The sequence below is a fragment of the Poecilia latipinna genome, unplaced genomic scaffold, assembly GCF_001443285.1.
Source record: "Poecilia latipinna isolate Pla-1442-1.1 unplaced genomic scaffold, P_latipinna-1.0 Scaffold1834, whole genome shotgun sequence".
Lineage (NCBI taxonomy): Eukaryota > Metazoa > Chordata > Actinopteri > Cyprinodontiformes > Poeciliidae > Poecilia > Poecilia latipinna.
In genome coordinates this window covers 43560-65562 of record NW_015114450.1, presented here as the reverse complement: position 1 = coordinate 65562, position 22003 = coordinate 43560, and the positions used below count along the sequence as shown (strand labels likewise).

General features: G+C 40.2%; 2 protein-coding genes across 5 annotated transcripts in view; both read right to left on the bottom strand.

Annotated features, from left to right (window-relative positions):
• Positions 1-2645: 2645 nt before the first annotated feature.
• irf2b (interferon regulatory factor 2b) lies at positions 2646-12683 on the bottom strand. Of its 3 annotated transcripts, none has more exons than XM_015014615.1 (10): positions 12375-12683; positions 10873-11103; positions 10688-10780; positions 10509-10608; positions 9620-9796; positions 9478-9524; positions 7959-8079; positions 7707-7859; positions 7059-7096; positions 2646-5100 (listed from the first exon to the last, which is right to left on the bottom strand). In XM_015014615.1, exons 2-10 carry the CDS (start codon positions 10873-10875, stop codon positions 4834-4836), a joined length of 999 nt encoding a protein of 332 aa, XP_014870101.1. In that variant the 5' UTR covers positions 10876-11103; positions 12375-12683; the 3' UTR covers positions 2646-4833. The 3 variants fall into 3 exon arrangements, with proteins under 3 accessions (XP_014870101.1, XP_014870100.1, XP_014870102.1); XM_015014614.1 differs by lacking the exon at positions 12375-12683 and adding an exon at positions 12273-12359; XM_015014616.1 differs by lacking the exons at positions 10873-11103; positions 12375-12683 and adding an exon at positions 12273-12367.
• Positions 12684-15831: 3148 nt separating this feature from the next.
• Positions 15832-22003, bottom strand: part of LOC106934607 (caspase-3-like) — an 11298-nt gene continuing 5126 nt past the window's right edge. For both annotated transcript variants that reach the window (XM_015014606.1, XM_015014607.1), the window contains exons 2-7: positions 20874-20948; positions 20428-20579; positions 18877-19005; positions 16966-17141; positions 16715-16829; positions 15832-16625 (exon numbers count right to left, since the gene is read on the bottom strand). In XM_015014606.1, the coding sequence (XP_014870092.1) occupies positions 16393-16625; positions 16715-16829; positions 16966-17141; positions 18877-19005; positions 20428-20579; positions 20874-20944 (876 nt within the window). In that variant the 5' untranslated portion in view covers positions 20945-20948 and the 3' untranslated portion in view covers positions 15832-16392. The remainder of the gene's footprint in view (positions 16626-16714; positions 16830-16965; positions 17142-18876; positions 19006-20427; positions 20580-20873; positions 20949-22003) is intronic.

Here is a 22003-nt window from a genome sequence, read left to right as displayed (position 1 = left end):
GATAAGCTGCAGTAAATTATAACAAGGATAATGGTGTTAATCTCCAAAATTGTGCATTATCAGGATACAGACATTAAGAGATGAGATACTCCATAATTTGAGCTAGAGGGAGCATGAAGCTGTTAAATAAAAGTGGCCCGAGAACAGAGCCTTGAGGAACCCCACATGAGAGCTTTGATTAATGTGCCAAAATTAGTCTTGGTCTGAGCATATCTGACCATCTCACCAACGTTTACAGTTTGTTTTGATCAAAACAAACATGGGAATCAAAACCTGACTGGGCAGCAGTGAAGAAACTTTTAAAATAAGAAATTATTAAATTACCTGAATCGTTGTTTTAACAATCTTTGGCAAAAATGTTAGGTTATATATGGGCTTGTATTACCTTATAATAAGGCAGTTTTTTTTTATCAGATAAATCACTCAATAATTTATCTCCTTATCCAGCTCTGATAACCAAGTAATCAGAGGTGGGGCCACAAACCGCTCGTATCATCTGAGTTTTGTTTATGAATAAATCTGCAAAGTCCGAACACGATTTGCTTGTAAAAGACTTCAGGATGGACTAAACAAGGTAGAATTGAAAACAAGAATCTGCTGCTGTATTCTCCTGCTGAGACATGAGAAATATACAGTCCTGTTGGTGTGGTGTGAGCCAATTTAGATCAGAAATAATAGCTTCACGTCTTTTTCTTGTTAATATGGTTGGAACAGCTTAAATTACTGCAAATTGGTTTCAAAATGTGCACTAATAAAACATAGCTAGAGGAAGGCCCTGAAGGTTTACATTACTTTAACTTTGTAATGAGAGCCAGAGTTTTCCTTTCTTTTCTTCTGCTGCAATAGAAGAGAGAAGGACAGTGATGAAGACAGCTGGCTTTACAGAAACTGCATGAACACTACAGAATCAGGTTTGCTTCCTTATGAGAAAATGGAACCATGACAAATCATTATTTATACAGTGGTGACTCACAATAAATATTGTTTAAAGGGGAAGATTAACATTCTAGTTACTTATAGTTGAAACCAGAAGTTTACATACTCTTAAAAAAAAAAAAACATTCTCAAATCAGAACAAACTTCTCTTGTTTTAGGCTCTTGTTTGGTGATTTTGGTTGGAATCACCAAAATGATTTCCGTTTGCTGCATGCCACAATAGCAAGAGAAATCAGCCTGTCACTGTTCAGACCGTACACTACACACTGCGTCAAATTAGTCTGCTGAAGACAAGCAGACTGAGGACATGATCACTGGAACCTGTGGTCTGTTGAGACCAACATAAACTTATTTGGTTCAGAGAGAAAACATTATCCACCAATCTTGTCTGTCTCCAAAAAGGACTGAAAATCAGGGACTGTCCTCATTCACTCTGCCATGAGAGGACTGACAGGCTCCTTTATATTTGGCAACCTTTCAGAGAAAAAAAAAAGACAAAAAACAAAAGAAAAAAACAGAAATTTGTATAAGCCAAGATAAGAATCTGGATCCTTTTAAAGCTCAGTGATTGGCCAGAAACCTACCATTGGTGGTGTCCCTTGAAAAGATATGATGAAAGATTTACAAAAGTGTTAGGGATGTATGCTCTATACATATTTTCACTTAAATTGTGGAATGGGGTGGAGAACCATGGGTGAAGCCAGCAGGATGGTGTCTATGAATTTCATATTTTTCTTTCACATTAATACCTTCCTGAATACCTTGGATAAAGCTATTGTAATGGTGGGTCAGTGGTTGTAATTCTAAATTTGGACATTAGATGGCAGCAGTGAAACATCTTTCTTTAAAAAATAGCCTGTTTTATCCGTTTACTGAATTAGACAAAGTGTTTTTTAACCTTAAAGTTACGGTATGATTTTTTTTCCTCTTTTTTTTTTTTTACAAAATGTAAACATATGTTCGTAAATATGGCGACATTCTATAAAAAGAGTCCACTATTTAACAAAAAACAAGAGTTTTAACTTAGTGGAAGGATAAAAATGAAGAAAAGGTTTTCCCATTAACTACACATTCAAATGAGCACACTTTGAGATTCCTGTCGAAACTGTTGAAGTCCAGATTAAGGTCTTGATATATATCCTAAAGAAAACAACAAAAAAAAGCGGACATACTGACAGACTGTTTACTATGACTAATAGCATGTGGTTAGCAGTTGTCAAGGCAACTGGCCAGCCATCCGCTGGGACCTGAGAAAAACAGGAAGCAGAGTGAGAACCGAGAAAAGCAACTGAAACTGAAACAGACGTTAGAGCTCTGGATAAACTGAATGAAGCGACTGTCTCTGTCTCTCTCTGTGAGTGAGTGAGTGTGTGTGTGCAGAGCAAGGCCTCATCTGAAATACCTGAACCACTCATACCGGTTACTCCAGTTTCAGTCATTACAGGTGCTAACTTGCACTGTTCAGCAGCAAAACCTTTAATCCTTATCTCAAAGTCGAGTCCCAGCCCAAGCAGCAGTAATGGTCAGTTTCCCAACAAAAAGGTCTCTGACGAGCCGTCACTTTGTTTTTATCTTAACAGCCACAGATATACGAGCTCTCTGAGGCTCAGCGGCTGTAAAAAAAAGAGCTGGACTCTGCTCTTACTACCTATACCAGAGATAAAAAAAAAAGAGTTCAACTGTGACAGTCATAAAAATCCAACTGAAAGCAGGATAAATATAAAAACATTTTATTTTCAGTTGAACATGTTGATTCACATGTAGATTTCACAATGTTACAGACAGACACGGGTGGCAGGATGAAAAGCAGAGCAAATGTAATTTTCATTTTCATGGTTGGTTGTTTTTTCCTTTCAGCTAAATAGTTACATTGTCCTTTAAGAGAGTGTGCTGCTGAACACCAAGAGGGACAACTCCTTCCTGATAAGAGATTTAATGGCTCTAAATTACTCTGGACAACAGAAACATCTCCTGTCAGCTTTCACTGCTCGTCTCTAACCGACATAAAGCGGAAGAAACTAAATCTGTGGAAAAGCGTACGCAGGATGTTGCTGTGAGGCTACTGTTAAGGCAACACAAATCGGTGGACTTTCAGAATGTTTTCGTTGTTACGCCAGCTGTTCTGATCAGCAATTTCCTCATATTTTTATTCCCGTTTTATATACCAGGAAACACCTCGTGTATATTTCTGCGTCCACTCGAAATAGTTACACTGATTCCAAACACAAAAACAAAACAAAACAAAACAAATAAAAAAGCAGACTGCTTTTAGTTCAGTTATTAGCAGAATTTGCTTTAAATATTACATGATGCAGGCAGGATTCACGAGCTGCAACTACAGACTGAAATGAGCCTTTTCCGTCATTGAGTAATCATTAAAAAAAGGCACAAGTATGAAAAGATTTTTGCAGTAAAGCAAGCAACAACCCCCTTTGATCCAGTGAGTCTTTATATATATATATATATAAAACAAAAATCACCATAACGACTGAGTGAATCCAGTGTTACACTCTGGAGGGAGGGGGTTTGGTTCCCACAGTGGATCCATCATCTTCCTGTTGGCTGCGCTTTAGCCTGTTAGCTGTTAGCAACCCTTAATAATGGATCCCGTTTCCTCATAGCAGGGACCGATGACTCCTGAGCATAACTGCCTCGTCAGTGCAGCTCAGTGTTTCTGTGCAGGGCGAAGGGGAGATCTGTGCACTCAAATTAAACTGCCCCTCCCCCCAGGGGTGCTTTAAAAGTAGAACAAAATCAAAGGAATAAATTCATATGCATATCTTACGTATAAAAAGGCACAAGAGCGACTTTCCGAGGTGTAGAGTTTGCCGCTAGCAGGCTAAAGCACAGTTAGCTTCAAGTAAGCATGGGCCGGTAGCCGGTGTCGAGAGATAACTTCCATTTCATTTTTTTCATCATGTTCCATCTCATTTCCCATCAGAAAAACTTCTTGGTGCTTGAAGTAAAATGGTTTAAATAATATTGAACATAACTCATGTTTTTCACCCATTTTGTCAAAATTTTAGGATCTCATTGTGTCAGGATTAAGAATCTCATACAGGCCCATGCCTAGTTTGAACCCAGCCACATCAAAAGGCACATATCTGCAAGTAAAGCTTTGCTCCCCGTTTCTCTCAGACTCACAAACACACACGCATACACACACACCAACCAGTGCGCTGCCTGTAAGGTGCTAAAGCAATCAAAAACCCACATACAAAAGATCTATGTACATGATGGACACCAGGAGGACGGTGTTAGTCCCCCTGCTGTAGTAATGGCGAGTCCAGTGTCCTGAGGAGACAGATCCATGCGGCCTGCTGTCCACTGTGGGGCCAGTGATTGAGAGTATAAATACATTATAATTAATCTGCTGACCTGAACCGATAGGGATGGCGACGCCTCATACCGGCTCCATGTGTCCCCAGCAAAGCATTTAACTTGGTAGTTAGGTGCTTGCTTTGGTTAAATGTGGCGATAAGGAACATGATTGCAAACAGGCTGCAACATTTAACTTGTCGAAACTAACGGACTGAATTAAACTAATCTTTGGTAAGTCGAACTTTTAAAAATGCCGAGAACCTCTCATTTCTAAAAAGGCGTGTGAAGCTACTTAAGCTGCACATAAATACCACCGGTGGCACACGGAGGGCGTCGGTATGGTCCTAATGTACCCACTCAGGTGGAAGTGGTCTGCAGCTTGTAAACCCGGCCCCCACGCTGACGGTCAAATGTTCACCGCTTGGCAGACCGGTACGTCCAGCTGAGTGTCAGTCGGTCGAAAGGGAAAACTAAGAGAACTGAAGATCCACACAGGTGTTTTAGGCTCCGACATAGCACACATGTTCTCCGGAAGCGACTGTTCCTCCCTCTCACCCCTTCATCCAAGGTCAGGGGTCAGGAGGAAGTGACGTCCGAGGTTTTTCTAATGACGCTTGCACGCACCTCGTGAGCATGGCTGCTCGATGGGGGCGTGTGAGAGTTTTGGCTGCAGGCCGGCGTCCAGCTGTCGATGTGGTAGCTGATGAGAGGCGTGGGGTCCTTCAGGCTGGTGACCCGGAAGTTTGGTTTGCTCGGGTTGACGAACGAAGCCATGCCGGGGAGGGAGCATGGCGGGATTCTGAGGACCGACGGGTATTCCCGCTTCCACGTCGGACCGAGAGCCTGTTGGTGGGAACAAGAAGAAGGAACATTTAAAAAATGATGTACATATCGTGGACAATTTCTGATGCAAACTGATGTGAACTTGGGGTTGAGCTGCATAGCAAAGTGTTCATAATTCTTGGACTTTTTCACATTTTGTCATGTATTGGAAGGAGACTTTACAGGAAGGAATAAAAAGGCGTCCATTATTCTGAAGTGGCACCATAACGTGGTTTTCAAAGTTTATTTTATGAATGAAATGTATTCTACCAAGATTTATTGTGGGAATAGTGTTCATGGTCAAAGTTTGCTGCCTTGATTAGCATTTTGCACACAAAAGTTAGATTTGGTCTCATTTGAACCGTAGGAAGGGTGCATCAATTACAGTTTGCAAACCTGACCTGCTGATTCCAACTTTGGCCAATACCTTTTTTTTTTTTTTTTTTTTTAAACGTTGCTAAATATAGCAACAAGTTGCTAAGTTAGGGTGAGGTGACTATTGTTAACCGGGCACGTGCAGACCTGACCTGGTGGGTGGGTCAGCTCTCTGTCACAGCACAACAAAAGGGACAGTGGCTGATTTTCAGACCTTTGTGTAGACAGATAAGATCGGTAGATAAGACCAGTTTCTCATGAAAGATAATTGAAGTGTAACTAACCGTCCCTGGGAGGGCATGACTTCACCCCTGACAAATTTTGAAAAGTCCCAGCGAAGGGTGTGGATGTCTGCCTTAAGTTTGGATTGAATATTTCTCCGAGTTAGTCGGTCGCAAGAAGGAATAGATCAAATAATCGAATGATAAATTAAAATGAGATTGATCATTTCCACGTGGGCAACAATCGTCAAAGAGATGCTCCCCTTTAACACTGTTGAAAAGCCACCATCTTGAGAAACATTTGACACCCAGGACCAAGTTGATAGTTTCCACTACCTGCCCCTTTTGCCTGTTTTCCCTGTCAAAGCTGAATGACATATTTTGAAAATCACTTTTGGTAACAGAGACATCATAATCCATTTTAATTATTGTTTTGTTTATTTATTTGGAATGTTTATGCTGTTTACCAGTTCCAGTGTTAAAAGTTTCCTTAGAAATTAAAAGTTGTTTGATCTCTGAGAGGTTGTACTTGCATTAATAAACCACTATTACTGTAAAAGTTGAACATGGTATCAAAAAATGACAATATTGTTGTTTATCGCAAAATGAGTTATTGTGACAGGTCTATCTGTGAGATGATAAAAGGTTGGGATACATTACTGCGCTGAATTTTAGTTTGCTGTATTTAAGTAAAGAGGACTATATACACTTTTAAGATTTTTGTTTATTTCCTCATAAAGTGCCACCTGGTTTTGTCCCACTGAAATGTGCTGAAACATAATGCAGGAAAGTCCAAGGTGTGGTAATACTATTACAACACCAAACATAAAGCAGCTAAACGGTCCTTACTGTTGAATCAACATGTGTGTGTGACTCAGTGTAAATATTTAGCCATCAGTAGTGTGTGCAAAATTAGCTTAAAGAGCATCTTCTCTGTGTGGAAGTGCAGGTGAATTCCTGTGTTGCGGCTCAAGACAGAACATCTTGTTAGCATGTGGTGATAGACAAAAGGACAGCAGAGATCAAACTGTTAATGTTTGACTGCGGTGGTTCCTGACAGAGCCCTCCCTTTTCTCACTCTTTTGCAACCTTACAGGAAGGAACACACACACGCATCCGCGCGCGCGCACACACACACACACACACACACACACACACACACCTAACTCAACACGTAATAATAAAAACGCTTTGAGCCTCTGAGATGCACCACAAACTCTCATCACAGTCAGGGACAACGCTCCAAAACTTTATGATGTACGCACACACACACACACACACACCCTGTTTGAGCAGGTAAAAACCTGTTTATCTGAAAACTGGTCCAGCTGCTGATTCATTCAGCGCTCTTTGGTGTGTGTGTGTGTTAAGTGTGAGACCCACCTCTCTGTTGTCTTCTGTGTCGCTCTCTGTGTCGCTGCCTGCAGTCGGAGGAGACAGGAAAACGGAGGTAAAACCACACATGCAGGCCTGACAATTAACCCCCTGCCCCCAACACATACACGCACACACACTGCTGTTGCTGCTACACACAACTCTGAATGTTAGCTATGCAAACAAACACACACAAGCAAGCAGAGCTGACACCCATAGATCAAGCTGGGCCTGAATGACGGGTCACGAACACACGAGATAAACCGGCTAGTAGCTAGAAGAGAGGAGCAGTTATCTGCTTTTATGTAAGCAGAGATAAAAACATAAAATAAATAAACTAACAAAATGTTCTGGAAGTAGTTGGGTTGATAAAGAGGTGTACCCCTCTGTTTTCACCCATGCAGCTGGTTTGGACAGAGACTGATGCTAACAGTTTAGCATCTAAACCACAGGGTTTTTTTTTATTGCTCAGGCAGAACATAAACAGCCGATCAGATACAGAGTTGAGGAAAGCCAATCCTCCGTATTGAAACCACAATGATGTAAAAGAGGTTCCCATGTGGTCAGGAGCCCGTAGGTGCATTATTTGGGCTTTTTTTTCTGTTCCTCGTAACATGCTGCGGTTAGGAGGATGTGTTTGTGTGTGTGATGTCTCACCGCAGCATGAAGATACAGGAGAGATCTGCAGCGGGTACGAGTGGGAGGAGCTAACGGTCTGATCCTCGTTCTCGGTGGTCACCTCGATGGTCTGGCACACGTCCGGCAGCTGCTCGCAGTGGATCAGGTGGTCCCCGGCCGGACTGTGGAGCGCTGCAGGTCAGACACACACACACAACACACTGAGCATGAACACAAGGGAGTCCAGCGCACTCCGGTGGCGCAGGGCGACACAAAACACAGCGGCAGTACCTGATCCACTGTTGGACACTGTGAGCTCCCGGGTCTCTTCTTTGAGCGCAAGCTGCTTGGAACAGTCGACGGGTCCGGAGTGAGCTTCAGAAAAAGTCGTGTTTGGAGACAGAGCGGCTCCCTGAGGGGCAAAGGAAGAGGAGAGGTTGGATGTAGACAAACGTAACTGAAAAATGCAGTATATAAAGATTAGGGATGCACTGACCCACTTTTATCCGATACAGATACCGATATCGATACCTGCGGTTTAGGATCGGCTGATACCGATCCAACATAGAGAAACAGTGCTAAATTGACTAAAAATGATTGTACTGATAATGTACTGAATTATAAATGTATTTGATGACTCTGTACCTGTACAGCTCATTTAAATACACCAATAGCTTCACAAACATGTAAAAAAAACAACAACACAATTTTCATGTGTGCAATTAGGAGTACAACAATTGATGCAGCAAAATATCAGCAACTGGCCAGAAAATTGCAATCGGTGCACTCCTAATATCTAGGCCTGACACAATAAGCACCAAATCAATTAATTGTACGATAAATTAAAATTAGCTCAATAATTTCCATTTGCATGATTTCTCGTTTTTCTCTTTTTCCAACTACAAACTGGATGACAAAAGTCTTCAGTCAGGGGCTTTGATCTCAACCAGCCATTTTTATGAAGGACAATTTTGCTTACAGAGACTAAATAATTCATTTTATTTGTTGTTTTTGTTTTGTTGATATGTTCCTGTTCCAATGCAAAATGTTCTTTATCTTTGAGAATGTGTTTTGCATTACTGTGCTATTACCATTACATTACTTGAAGATGATCTCAAAACAATGATATTATCGTTGTTTCATAACTTCTATGAAAATTTATCATGACAGGCAATTACGAATACTAAAAACAATGCAAAATATACACAATTATACCCTACTTTATATCAGCCTATGACATGAAATGTAAATATAAACTGAAGTTTGTTTTGAGCCGGTACTGTGCTGCAGGCTGTGATATTCTCCGACTGGAGCGATGAATATGGATGACTTCCAGACACCTCTCCAGTGACTCCACTCAACACCTTTTGACCGACCTCGTCCTGCATTTGCAGGACAAACAACTGGATTTCTGCACCTCCAGCCAGGAGCTACAACAACAAAGCAGGCATGCCTCGACCATCACCCACCCAGACAGAGCAGTCGATCCCTCCCACTGTGAGCCGCTCTCTTATCTGATCCAACACAGAGCAATTCTACATCATGTGGGAACAGGAAGGAGACCTGATTGTTCCAACTCAGCCGTTCCCTCCCCCCCTCCACCTTTATCTCTCCCACTTCACTCTGACCTGATGAGGCTTTCTAGAAGTGTTTTTCTCCGTCTTGGCAGGAGCCGAGGCTATGCAAAACGCTTCTAGGTAAGGTATTTCGGCAATGCCGCCAAACTGGACTATGAAAACCAGGTTTTTATCAAGTTTACATAGAGCGTGGATCAAGATATGGCGACAAGAAAACCCAGAGATTTTCCTACCTCTTTGCTTCCCTTGGACTTTCCCTCCTTGTCGGCCTTCTTCTTTCCTACGAGGAGACACGGATCAGAGGGAGGATTCAGGAAACGTGTTTTGAGTCAAATCCAGGAGTAAAACAGCAGAGGAGGAACGAGCGCAGCTCACCTTTCTTCAAGCTCTTCTCTGTGGATGAGAGCATCTTGTACACTCTGAAGGCATTAGTTCCTTTCTTGATGCTTTTGTCCTTCACCTCCTCGATGTCAGGCAGGCTGTTCATGGCGCAGCGGAAGTTAGCCTTCCAGGTCTTTGGGTCGGGCCGGTCCACGCCGGGCTGGTATTTGCCTGCAGACGGACATTAAGAGAAATACCTTAGAGTGGATTTGTGGGTTTATTATTATAGCAGGGTTAGCTTAGGCTTCTATTTTTATTTTTAAAGAGAAAATGATGCAACTACTACATTATGTTTTCAGAATGCTTTGAATACTTTTCATGTTGTTATGAAATTTGTCATATTAGAACGTTAAAACCAAAGGTACATATGTTCAGTGGGATTTTATGTGACAGATGAGGACAGAACTTGTCAAATTGGAAGAAAAAAAAAATACACGATTCACAGATGCTGTAAGGTTATTTTGTATTCATAAAGAATGTGAAGAGAACCTTGTTCATTTGTGGCATTTAAATGTAAAAACTGAGCTCATTTTTCAAAATATAAAGTCTGGAAGCAAAGATCCATTTTCCAAAATCCATTTTTTTCTCCATTCCTTGCTTATCCAGACCCAGAAAGCACTGAAAATTGTATTCCATTCTTTTCAGGACCGAGTAGGAAACCCATTTCAGTCTTGCGAAACTGAAGTCTGAAGGAGACACCTCCCTCCACAGTTTGGAGACCAAAACTGATTGGCTTTTACTTTGTTTTTTTTCCTAAACCAATAAACATTGCCCAACTGTGAAGTTTCTCAGATTTGTGACAGAAAATTAAGAGCGCTGTTTGGTCAGACATGAGACTGAAAGCCACAGGAAAGGAGAAGCAGTGAGAGTGTGCTCCAGTTACCAGTGTGTATGGCCCATCGCATGAAGAGCGGCGCGTCTTTCTCCAGGTCCCAGCCGTGACGCGCCGCATGCATCCACGGGATCTGGAAGATTCTCTTTTCCTAAAAAAATCAACCCAGCCTGTCAGCATCTCACTTCACAGAATGAGTCGACATCAGAATGTTAAAAACACCAACTCACTTTGTTGACCCATTTCAGTCCTGGGATCTGACAAGAGTTGATCTGTTCCTCCAGCCACGGCCGCATCCTCATCCTTTCTACAGGCATGGTGACCTAAGAGATGCAAACAATCACAGGTATTAACAAGCAGCAGCTGGAACTGACCGAAATCTAAATAATTCTTCTCAAATAATAAGACAGCGTACCATGATTATTACTGGGGGTGCACCAATCAAATGAGGCAGAGATTATAAATCAGCCAATCGTCCTTTAAGTAGCTCTAAATGCCTGCTTAAATGTATAAACGGGGGTAATCTTGCAATCCTGTCATTTCCTGTTTGATCCAAAGCTATAACTTATATCAAAAAGCCTGGAACACTTTTTGTTTTCCCCCCATCAAAAATCGGAACTGGTCACAATCAGAGCTGGCTGCTCACCTAAAAGAAAACCACAAATCAATAACGGCCAGAAAAATCCTCATCAGTGCATTTCAAATTACCGATTCACAGTGATAGATTTTATTTCTAACAGCAGACTAAACATGGATGAATAAATACATATTTTTGTTTCATTTAGTTTGGAAATGAGAGATGCCATTAAATAAAGAAATAAAACTTTACTCAGGTTTAAACTTTTGCTAAGAAAATCTGATCTTAGAAAACAAACAAAAAAATACTTGGAACAAATACAACAGGAAGCTGATAAAAATTTCAACCGACAAGACAACAAATGCAGAATGTTTCCTTTAAAAAAAAAGACACACAAAGGAGGAAAATTTCCCCCAGCCTGAAGCTCATGTTGGTTCTGGACATGATCAAAGTCCAGCAGGACCCACGATCCCAGCTGCACATTAATGTGGCACTTCTGGTAACAGACAGCTCCCTAAAAGGTCAAACGAGGTAACATGGCACCATACCAAGCTTTTTTAAAAAGCAGCAGACCTGGAACATCCAGCTGAGTCCCCCTGTGTGTGTCTGTGTGTTACCCTGATCCTTATTGGTTTTAACACTTGTAATTATTGTGCCTCACTTTCCTTCCTGGTCAAACATGTGAGACACACTTCTAAAAACTCTCAGATGTTTCAGTAAAATTTTAACTCTGCCGAAACGACCTTTGTTCAACTGGCTTTGCAAATGCGGCTAAAACACACCATCGCGTTCTACTCTCCCACCAGGCGATATATAAAATACAATAATACAGTGAAAATATTAATTATCAATAATGAAGCAAAATTCAACATGGTACTCTCATAAGTAACGCTATTACTATTCAGAAGTAATTTTATTTCTCATATCTCAAACTCTGTAAATGAAGAAACAGATAAGGATAAACTGACATAATAACAAGGAGAACATTTAACTCATAATATGTTCAAAAATTACAGCACACACTAGCTTTCCGAGCGCTAACTCTATGCGGTTGTGGACAGGTTTATTGAAGTAAAGTTGAATTTAGCAGCGGAGGTCAGGTCAAAAGTTTACCGCGCTCTATTTGTCTACTGCCTGCCTGCGAGCTGACCCAAAAACAACGAAGCCAAAAGTGAAAATAAATCCAGTAACTAGCCGGCGAACGAAGCCTAAAAAACTACAGGGGTACTTTCACTTACAGAGCGAGCTAAGGAGCTGTCATGTCGTCCCGTAGGAAGTCGCTGCGTATGACTGTGTACGCAGCCCAACAGCTTTTAATATGCGGAAATAAAAACTGTTACCGTCTCAGTTTGGACGGCCTGTGGCTCCTCAGCGCCGCTGTCGGAGAATAACACGCTGGGCTCGAGGTGGACAACGTAGCAGCTTCGAGGCTTTAAAATGCACATAGAAAAAAAAAAGAAAAGAAAAAAAGAAAGATGGTGTCGGTGGTTTATTTCTGTTTCTGCATTCAGACCGAAAGCAAAACAACGACTGCTTCGGGAAGTCAGGGCGCGTGCTGGAAATCCCCCTGCAAGCTCTCGTGCTCTCGCTTCAGCTCGGTCTCGAGCGGAGTCGCGAAAGATCCTTTGCGCGCTCCCCAGAAACATACGAAGAGCGCTCACTCCGATTTATATTTCTGCTGTTCTTGTCGTCGTCGAAGTCGAAAATATCTTCGCGTGAACATTTGTACTTTGTTTAAAGGTCTCTCCGAAATCGTATTTACATGTTTTAAGCTTAAATTGTTAAAAAATACTAGCAAAAGACATCTTTTACTTTAATACCAAAAATACGTGTATTTATTTCAACTGGCGTAGCCATCAACAAATACATAGACGATCTTTGAACTGGATTTCATTTTCGCTTCCTCAATTCTCCCTCCTCCCACACGTACCCAACGCGGCCCTTTTTTTTAACGCGCCCGGTGCCAGAAACGAAACTAGAAACTTCTCACAACCGTGCATATACGTTTGTGCAAGGCCAAGCAGCTGCGGCAGTTATTGAGAAAATGCATTTTCGTTTTATTTTCCAGAGTGTGCAACTGAAAATTATCTGTGGTTGCTGCTGTTAGAAAGGGCCAAAACCATACCAGAAGGTTTCATGCATCTTTTTTAACTGAAACCGAATGTAGATGAAACGTACAGCTGAAGAAAATGAATCTGTTTAAAAAAAAAAACATTAAAGTACACATAAAAAAATTAATAATTTAAAAACAAAAGAAATTGGTATAAAAGAAATACATAAAATAAAAAGTGAATGTTTAGATTCCAATTTTAAATGTCTTAAATGTTAGCGATGAGCAGTTTATACAAACATTGAAACGTTACAAAAGCAGATTTGCAAAATTTCTAAATGAATGTATAAAACATTTAGATTTACTGATGAAGCTGTTAGCATCCCTGATAAAAATACATCTAAAATAGCTTCATTTTATTCCAGTAGCATACACAAATATTGCTCCCTAATATATTAGGAGATTGTAACAACAATCTGATCAGTTGTCAGTATCCCTTTTATCAACAGTTTATACATGCAGGACAGTATTTGTTTACCCATAACATTTCACAAAGTTGGAGAACATACAGAGATATTAATTATCCTTTTTGTATATTTAGATCCTAGGTCCTCTTTTATGCTACACCAGAAGATTTTGGTTTAGGTTTAAGGACTGAGATTGCTACTGAAGAAAAACCATGTTGTCTGATGAACCATTTTAATGCTGATTTGCCTTATGGTTCATTATCCTGTTGAAACACACATTTTTGGTTTTTAGACAAAGAAACAGGCCCTGAGCACCACAGATCCTCTACTCTGCCACTAGTGTTTCCTTTCTTGTTGTTTTTCCATTTGTATCTTCTTTTCAATGCCGAAACCGATTTCCGCAGGAAAGCTCAATTATAATCTCGCCAGGTGAAAATGTAAGTTTTACAATTGAAGTCCAAGCAGATTTTTAGTAAACTCTTGGGAATTTTATATGGATTGCAGATAATACACATGTGCATACTTTCTGTTTATGCTATAAAGAAAACAACATGTTTCATTGAGGAACGGAAAATCACTGTGTTGGGAAGTGTCAGTTACCAACTCTGTGTTGTTTTACGGCTTCGTTCGCCACAGACAGGGATTATCTGTTTGTGCCACACATGTTCTGCAGGCGATACTCAGGGTGGGGTGCGGTGAACAGACGGGCACAGTTTAAACATCAACAGGGAAAGTTTGGTCATCTAAGTCGTGCATGATTTAGGAGAGGAGGAGCACCAAGTTATTTACAGTATTTGGCACGCTGCAGAATTTTACAGGGCGTATATGTGTGTGTGTGTGTGTGTGTGTGTGAAGAGGATTCTGAAAGTATAAAAAAATCCAACCTGTTTTAAGGGTTAAATTTAACAAATGGTTGAGTTCCTGAAACAAGTGAAGACCTGCTCTAAATCTTCCAATAGCTTCCTCTAGTGGCCGCAGGCCCACATTGATTATTCATTTATTTATTTACTATTTCTCATGGAATGCAAATTACACCCGTCTTGTTAATCATCATCATCTTCCAACGGTGTTCTGTGGTTATGTAATGTGTTCCTATACACCTCAGAAAGTAGCTAGCTGCGCCCGTGCAGTGCTAATTAACATATGGATATTTTACAACAAGAACTATGTGGGTTTGGATAAAGACAGCCAACCAGTCTAAGGCTAAACCTTACAGCTCTGTGAATGTTTTTTTTACCCAGTACCCCAGTGCTGTTTTTGACACATTAGTTTGACAAAAACAGCAAAAATAGAAACATTTTCCCATAACTGTAATGAATCCATCAAAAATCTGAAAGAGAACCTTGTTGGGGTCTCAGAACACATTACAGCATCCACTGGTTCAGAAACACAGCAAGTAAAGAAAAACTAGCTAACAACGTTAGCTGATTCACTGATTATCTTAAATAATCCACCTCATTCTTGCAGGGAGTTACAAAATCTCCTCAACAATGGAAAAACAATTCATTTGATTAAAGTGAAAGGCAGCTGAAATGCTGCGCTACACGCTAACGGAGTCATATTTCTGGAACAACTCAGAGCTGAAATATTTGTTATCAGAACAAGTTCGTTCCAGGAAGACAAACAGGGTAAGTGGAACAGCTGGAGTTCTCAGAAACCGTGTTCCGGGATGTAGCAGGTCCCGACAGGTTTTTGGGAAGACTAGATGCTTCTGAAATGTGTTATGAGATAACTTATTAGGAATTGTGTTCATGGAATTGTGAGTTGAAAGCAAATTCCTGTAGTGAGGTTTGCGCTAACTTATTCAAAGGACAGCTATCTGATTTAGATGTGACGTGATGGATTAACCTCTGCTCTCTAAATGTCTCAATAGAAACAGTTGCCAGTGTGACTCCATCTAATAGTATTTATCTAATAATCTAGAGTTTAAGGGATACTTTTTTTGTTTATAACAGTATTAAAATCAGTAGTATGATTATTAAATGGCTGATTCTATCATTCTAATAATATTGTCTGGGACTAGGGAGATCATTAATCCTAACAGTCAGAGTGAAATTGTAATCAAAGCAGGAGGAATATGTCTTTAAGGACCTGGAACATTGTGGCAGGCTGTAATAAGCCTCATTGGAAACCATCAAACGTTCATCCTGGAAGCCTCTGCCACTAAAGCTGATAACCGTCTCCCTCTTGTGTTCATTAATCAAAGTGAAAACAATTCTACAATTATTTGGAGAAAACAAAGAAATTTTAATGACAAAGATAACCTGAGTAAAAACAAAATACAGGTTTTCAAATTATTTTATATATTAAGAGGAAAAAAAAAATACAATGACCAACCCGCCTCTGTGTGATGGATGTGAAAAACTTATTGCACCCCAAATCTAAGATCTGAACGTACATCATCATTTTCCTCATTGTCCTGCTACATAGTAGTGTCCATAAGTTTTAACAGTAAGTACTGATGGTCAGACAATCTCCTTAAGGATGTTTTGGTAGAGAGCAAAAATTCATGATTCTATCAAATTCTGGAAGTTGTCCTGGTTCTGAAGAAACAAAACTGCCCCTGCCATCACACAGCCACCATCATATTTCACTTAGTCTGATGTTCTTTTGCTGTTTTAGTTTTACCCCTGATAGTGAACCGCCTCTGCACAATAGGCCTAACAGTTTCTAAAAAAAAAAAAAAAAACAATGGTTGATGTGTTTTTTCTGAAATCAGAAAACAACAGTTTCTTTTACAAAAACACAGTCTAATTCTGTTTTTACTCCAAATAAAATAATAAATGCTAATGAATGCTTTGAAAGTACTTTCTGAATCCCAAAGGTGAACACTTTATGAACTCATTTAGTAGGGAAGTAAAAGTCTTTGGTCAGCATTGACACAAAACAGGGAATTTGCTTTTTTCCACTAAATCCAGGCAAGTCGGAAGCAGATTCAAAGTGGAACGCCACCTTGTGGTTGACTCGCGTCATGATCTGCATCAGCTCCAGCTGTCCACTGAACTTATTCAGACTTTCACACAGTGACTGTATGAACCAGGAGCCGTTACTGGTGTTTCTCCAGGAGTAAAAGCCTGTCAGGTGGAGTGACGGGTTAGAGAGGAAATTCAGGTAAAAACAAACCAGATGGAATTTGAAGAGAAATCCAATCAGAGTCAGTTACCTGGAACAGTAGAGTACCCGTACATAAAGTCTGCCTCCACAGGAATCTTGGCAGACGTTTCGTCTACTGCAGAGTCCATCTCTATGCCATGGTCAAGCTCTGAACCTCTGCACGCCTGGGATGCGAAGAACGACGAGGTGAAAGAAAGAAGGAGGTGAAAAACAAACCGATTCACTCCATTCCCCCTCCAAACACCCACGGTGAAAAGCTTAGAATGAGGCAGCATTTTCAGCTAATGAACTGTAACTGACCTGTATGAAGAAGAGCTTTGGTTTCCCCACCAGACTCATGCAACGACGTCCTTTAATGCATTCGATCAGCGTTTCAAGCTTTTTGAACCCATCAGTGCCATAAATCAACTCCTGTTCTCCGTGGCTGAGCAGCACACACACAAATGAGGCGTTCTGACTGTGGTCCTCCTTAGCCACTGCACACAGAGCGACACAAGCCCTTACACCAGGGCTTTTCTGTATATTTGTGAACCAAATGGAAGCCACAACTCTGATGATTGTTACAAACTCATTTGTGTGAAGGTCTGGTAAAATGAGAGCTTAAGGTTCTTCCTACCACTGACTATAGTTAGCGGCGATTGTAGCACGGGCCACATTTTTGCGTTGCTGGCAGGATGAGGTGGCCTGGCCATACGGTGGAGTTATGCTGTTAGCCAAACTATTCTTTTTTATTTCTTCGTCAGTACATCAGTGTTATTGTTATGGCATTAGCATGAACTATTGACAGCGTCTGACAGACGTTTGCAACAAATCTGCATATGGTGTAGAGTCAATATTTACAGTTTATTATCCAGTAATTCACTCCAACATGGTGGATATCAACTTGTGAACCAAAGTAAGACTGATGGCTACCCATCCTGATCATAACTGATCATTTGTTTCAATGTCTTCTTGTGCCAGGGATGCTAAAGGACCTGCCTATTTTTCCTCTGGATAAAAACAGTTCTAATTTCTGCTTTTATTATTACAATGAATAGTACCCAAGGTATCGTTTCTGGATTTAAAAGGCAGACATCCTTACCACTGCCCCACATTCTTGTAATTCTGTCCAACATAAATTTGATATCACTTGTCAGAGCTTGTAGTTAATCTCATTAATCTAAGAATCTAAGGACAGTTTCTGTCATCTATCACGCTGACTACATGCAGAAGTACACTGTAGAGGATTATTCTTATGGTCATATTTTGAAATTACTCTGTTCTGCTGTTTCCCACCTGTAGAGTACTGAACAAAATTAAATATCTGCGTCAGACAATATATGGCTATTGATAATTGAAACTGGCACTTGAAATTGATAATTGACGCATAAGCTGTGCTTGTAAAAAAAAAGCTCACACTTCTAAGTCAACCAGCAGTTCCATGTGGTGCATAAGGTACTCTTTTTTCCCACTTGAGCGCCTACACCCCCCTCCAACATGTCTGGGCATGCCACTGCCTTCAGCTTTTTAAAAACTGACCTCAGGTTCCCAGTGGGGTTGAGATCTGGGAGGTCAGAATGTCTATGTTCTGCTCTTTGAGTCACTTTGCTATCATTCTTAACTTGTGACACGGAGCTTCATCATGCTGGAAAATCCACTGTTCTTCACCAAAGTGCTCCAAGGCTTGTGGGCGAAGCTGATCATGGAGGCTGTTCTGATCCAGCTCCTTGTTCAGAACTGTGATTAATCTCAATTCCTTGAATAAAAGGCAACCCCACAAGCTGATTGATGAGAGATTTACCAGAATAAATAACTTTCTACCAGTTTTGTAAGTCATCCAGAACCTTAGTCTGTCATGTTTGCCGTAGAGAGAAGTACCTTCTTTGAGGCTGTTTTGGTAACAAGGCCACAGTCCAAAATGTTCCCACCAACTCAGCACTAAACAATGTCAAAACACTTTCATATGTCTTAAAAAGCAATCATTAGCGTAAAATCTAAAAAGTTTAGTAACCTCTGGGATAGACGATCTAATAATGAATCACCTAAAGTTGAGAATGACCAGGTAAGACTCAATTGAACATGGAATAAGGTTCTTTGGTCAAACAGCCCAAAACATCTGAGTCACAAGAACATACCCGATGGAAACAATTCCTCTTGTGAGGTACGAGGACGGTGCCGGAGTCTCAGTGATTTAAACGAATTGGAGTTGATCAGTTGAGGTGCTGCAGTTACCTGCATCCATCTGTTTCATCATGTTATCCACGGTCTGGTCGTTCAACAATCTGATCTTGTAACCCAGTTTAATGAATGTCTTAGCAACATTAGCAGCATCAACATCGGTCCCATTTCGGACTTTCATTCCTGAAGGAAGACAAAGAGGAAATCTGCTTAGCGTCTGGATGTTAGTTCAACAAAGCCAGTGTGAGATCGGTGGCCTGCATTTCATGACCGATGAAATCTAACATTTTAAACCTTGCAGAATTTCCAAACACACCACAACAGGGTGAGTTCACACACACATTAGGTTTTAATGGATTTTATCAAACCCGTCCTACTGAAGGCTTCTTTTGTTAGAGCAAAGAATGACAAAAAATAAATTAATTAATGAATCCAAGCAAGAGCAAATACCTATGAATACAAAATAAGATAAAATGTGTATATTTAACACATCTTTAACTACTTTATCCATCTGCTTCAGAAAAAGCAGATTTTTTAAAAAGTGAACATCATAAAGAGAAGTTGTTCTTCAGTCATATTTCTGGCTCAGTTCATACATTGAATGAATCGGACCAGTAAATCCCCTGCCAGCTGGGGCAGATGGGCCCCATATAGGGAAAAGGAGGGCAGACCAGATGGGTCCCATAGGGTTTTGTCTGCGGGTTCCACGGTGGGGTCACCGTGGAACCCATGGGCCACCGTGTGGGCCCTACATGGTGGTGGGCCCACATGGTTTTGCCCATTTAGGGCCCATGTAGGGCTTACATAGGCTGTTGCCCTACATGGGCAAACCCATGTGGGGCCACCGTGGAACCCGCGGACAAACCCATATGGGACCCATATGCCAGCCCTCCTTTCCCCTACATGGGGCCTACCTAGGCATGCTGGCAGGGTCGGATCCCTTGGTCTTCATTCATGAAACAAATTTAATTTATCGACTTGTGCCTAGACTCTGAGACCATATTGGGCAGTGTGTGAAGAAAGTGGTTTAAGAAAGTAGAAGCAGGAGGAAAAACATTAAATAAAACAAAAACCTTAAAGAAGATCTGACTGATCAAGTTATGTGAACTGTGTAGCCTTGTACATTAATGTGTAGGTCTAAGTTAGGTGAATAAATGAGAAGAAAAAAAGATTTAAAAAAAGAGAAGCAATGAATTAACTGATAAATATAACATCAAACCATATAAACACAAATAAAACAAGACATTTGCATAAGAAGATCATAATAAAACCTGACTTCTTGACAAAGTAAAAATAATTTGTAGTGATAACAGGGGTAGTTTAGAAAACAATCTATGGTCTAAACTATTAATAAGACAGCTTTAATTAGTAATAAAAACTTGGCTGAAGCTGATATATGTTTAAACATCTGGTGAGACCTTAACAAAAATAAACATAGCTCAATATTTCTGTTTTGGGGATTTAGTTCGACCAAAATTAAAAAAAAAAAAAAAGAAAAAAAAAGAAAAGAAAAAGAAAATCAAAGTAAGGTTTGATTACTTAAAAAAAAGTATCCTTTTTAGTGGCAAACATCAAATTCTATATCACGTTAATGTGAAATCTTACCGGTGTGTACGTCAAAGTTCTTGTTGTTGATAATGAGGCAGACTCCCATGCAGGGGTAGTCCGTTCGGTAGCGGTACATGTCAGAGGGAGTACCTTGACTCCCTGAGCTGTTCTTCACCTCATCATCACCACCTGCTGGAGCTTTGCTGCTGCTGCACACATGGGAACACACACAGACTCCTGAGACTATTTCACTCAAAACAGAAATACTTGTTCATCAGCTAAACTCTGAATAATAATTATATGACAGTCAAAATGGCTATTCAACCTAGTTTAACATGTGAACAGAAGTAGGATGTAAAAGGTTTCCTGTCAGTTGAACTTGGTTTCTGTGGAAAGCAAAATTAACCTTCTTGTTTGACAAGCCACTGCAGTTTACGTTCATAAAGAGGAAGGAGGCCTGGAAAAAACAAAAACAAAACAAAGCAAAGCAAAACAGTCACTACCTTTTTAGAGAGAATTTTGAGGCGTCCACGGTGTCCTTAGCCTGGTTTTTGTATTTGCCATTCTCTGCCATGTTCCTACAGACATGAGCAGACAAACACAGCTAAGGAGAAATCAGAGGGATACCTTATCTTCTGCTAAGGTGATAAGGAGTATTATTTCCTGCTGAGAAGCAGCGCCTTTCAAAATCACTCAAGCTGAACTATCTTAGGAACGGAGAAAATTCCCTTGTAGCTTCTGAAGCAGAATGTTCCAGACAAACTTCACTGGGTTTCATCAGACAGAGCAGCACAAAGTAGAAGACCATTGTGTAATGGAAACTAGTTTAACATAAATCTGGTGCAAATAATCTTTTATTAATTATTTAAGTACAATAAAAACGAATGAAATTATGTGTTTATTCCCTTTCGCTTTGAAACGCCTTAATAAAACTCAGTGTAGCCAACGGTTTAATATCTAAAGCTCAAAGTCCGTCTGTGTGTACACCAATCTCATTGTAAATGCAGCCAGAAAGTCCTGCAGATTCCCGCTAAACGTGGGAGTCCAGTCAAAGCCCAGATCTAGATCCAGTAGAGACAAGACTTGAAAAAATACTGTTCACAGAAGTTCTCCATCCAATTTAAACTTGAGAGAAATTAAAAAAAAAGAAAAAAAGAAGCAGCTACTAGAAGCATACCCCAGAAAACATTAGATGTATGCGTTCTTACAGCAAAAAGGTGCTTTTACAAATGACTGATTTAGGAGGGGTCTGAATACAAGCTCATGCCACACTTTTCAGATGTTTTCCATGCCAAAAGTATGTTTGAAAACTGTATCTTTCTCATTCTGCTTCACAGTTAGGTCTATTAAGAAGACTTAAGATATATTTTAAAAAGACCTCTGACTCATTGTTCTTCTCTGAGATCCCAAGATCTCCCAAGATTCCACGTGGGCCGAAGTGAAACCACACAGAAAATAACAATCAGTGTTTGACGTCACAGAGTTTCAGAGCTTAATCAAAAACAAAACAAAGCATGAAAATTACATCAGAAAACTGCCAAAAAAAAAAAAAAAAAAAAAAAAAAAAAAAACTTTTATTATTTTACTTAGCAAAAAAAAATAAAAGAAAAAATGCCAAAATAAAAAAAAAGAA

Bases quoted from the DNA above. Each gene is read 5' to 3' on its own strand.
- irf2b (XM_015014615.1), bottom strand. The intron at 9,797-10,508 runs GTAACTGGAGCA...GTCCGTCTGCAG, and splicing joins GCGATGGGCCATACACACTG to GCAAATACCAGCCCGGCGTG. The intron at 9,525-9,619 runs GTGAGCTGCGCT...GTCTCCTCGTAG, and splicing joins AGAGAAGAGCTTGAAGAAAG to GAAAGAAGAAGGCCGACAAG.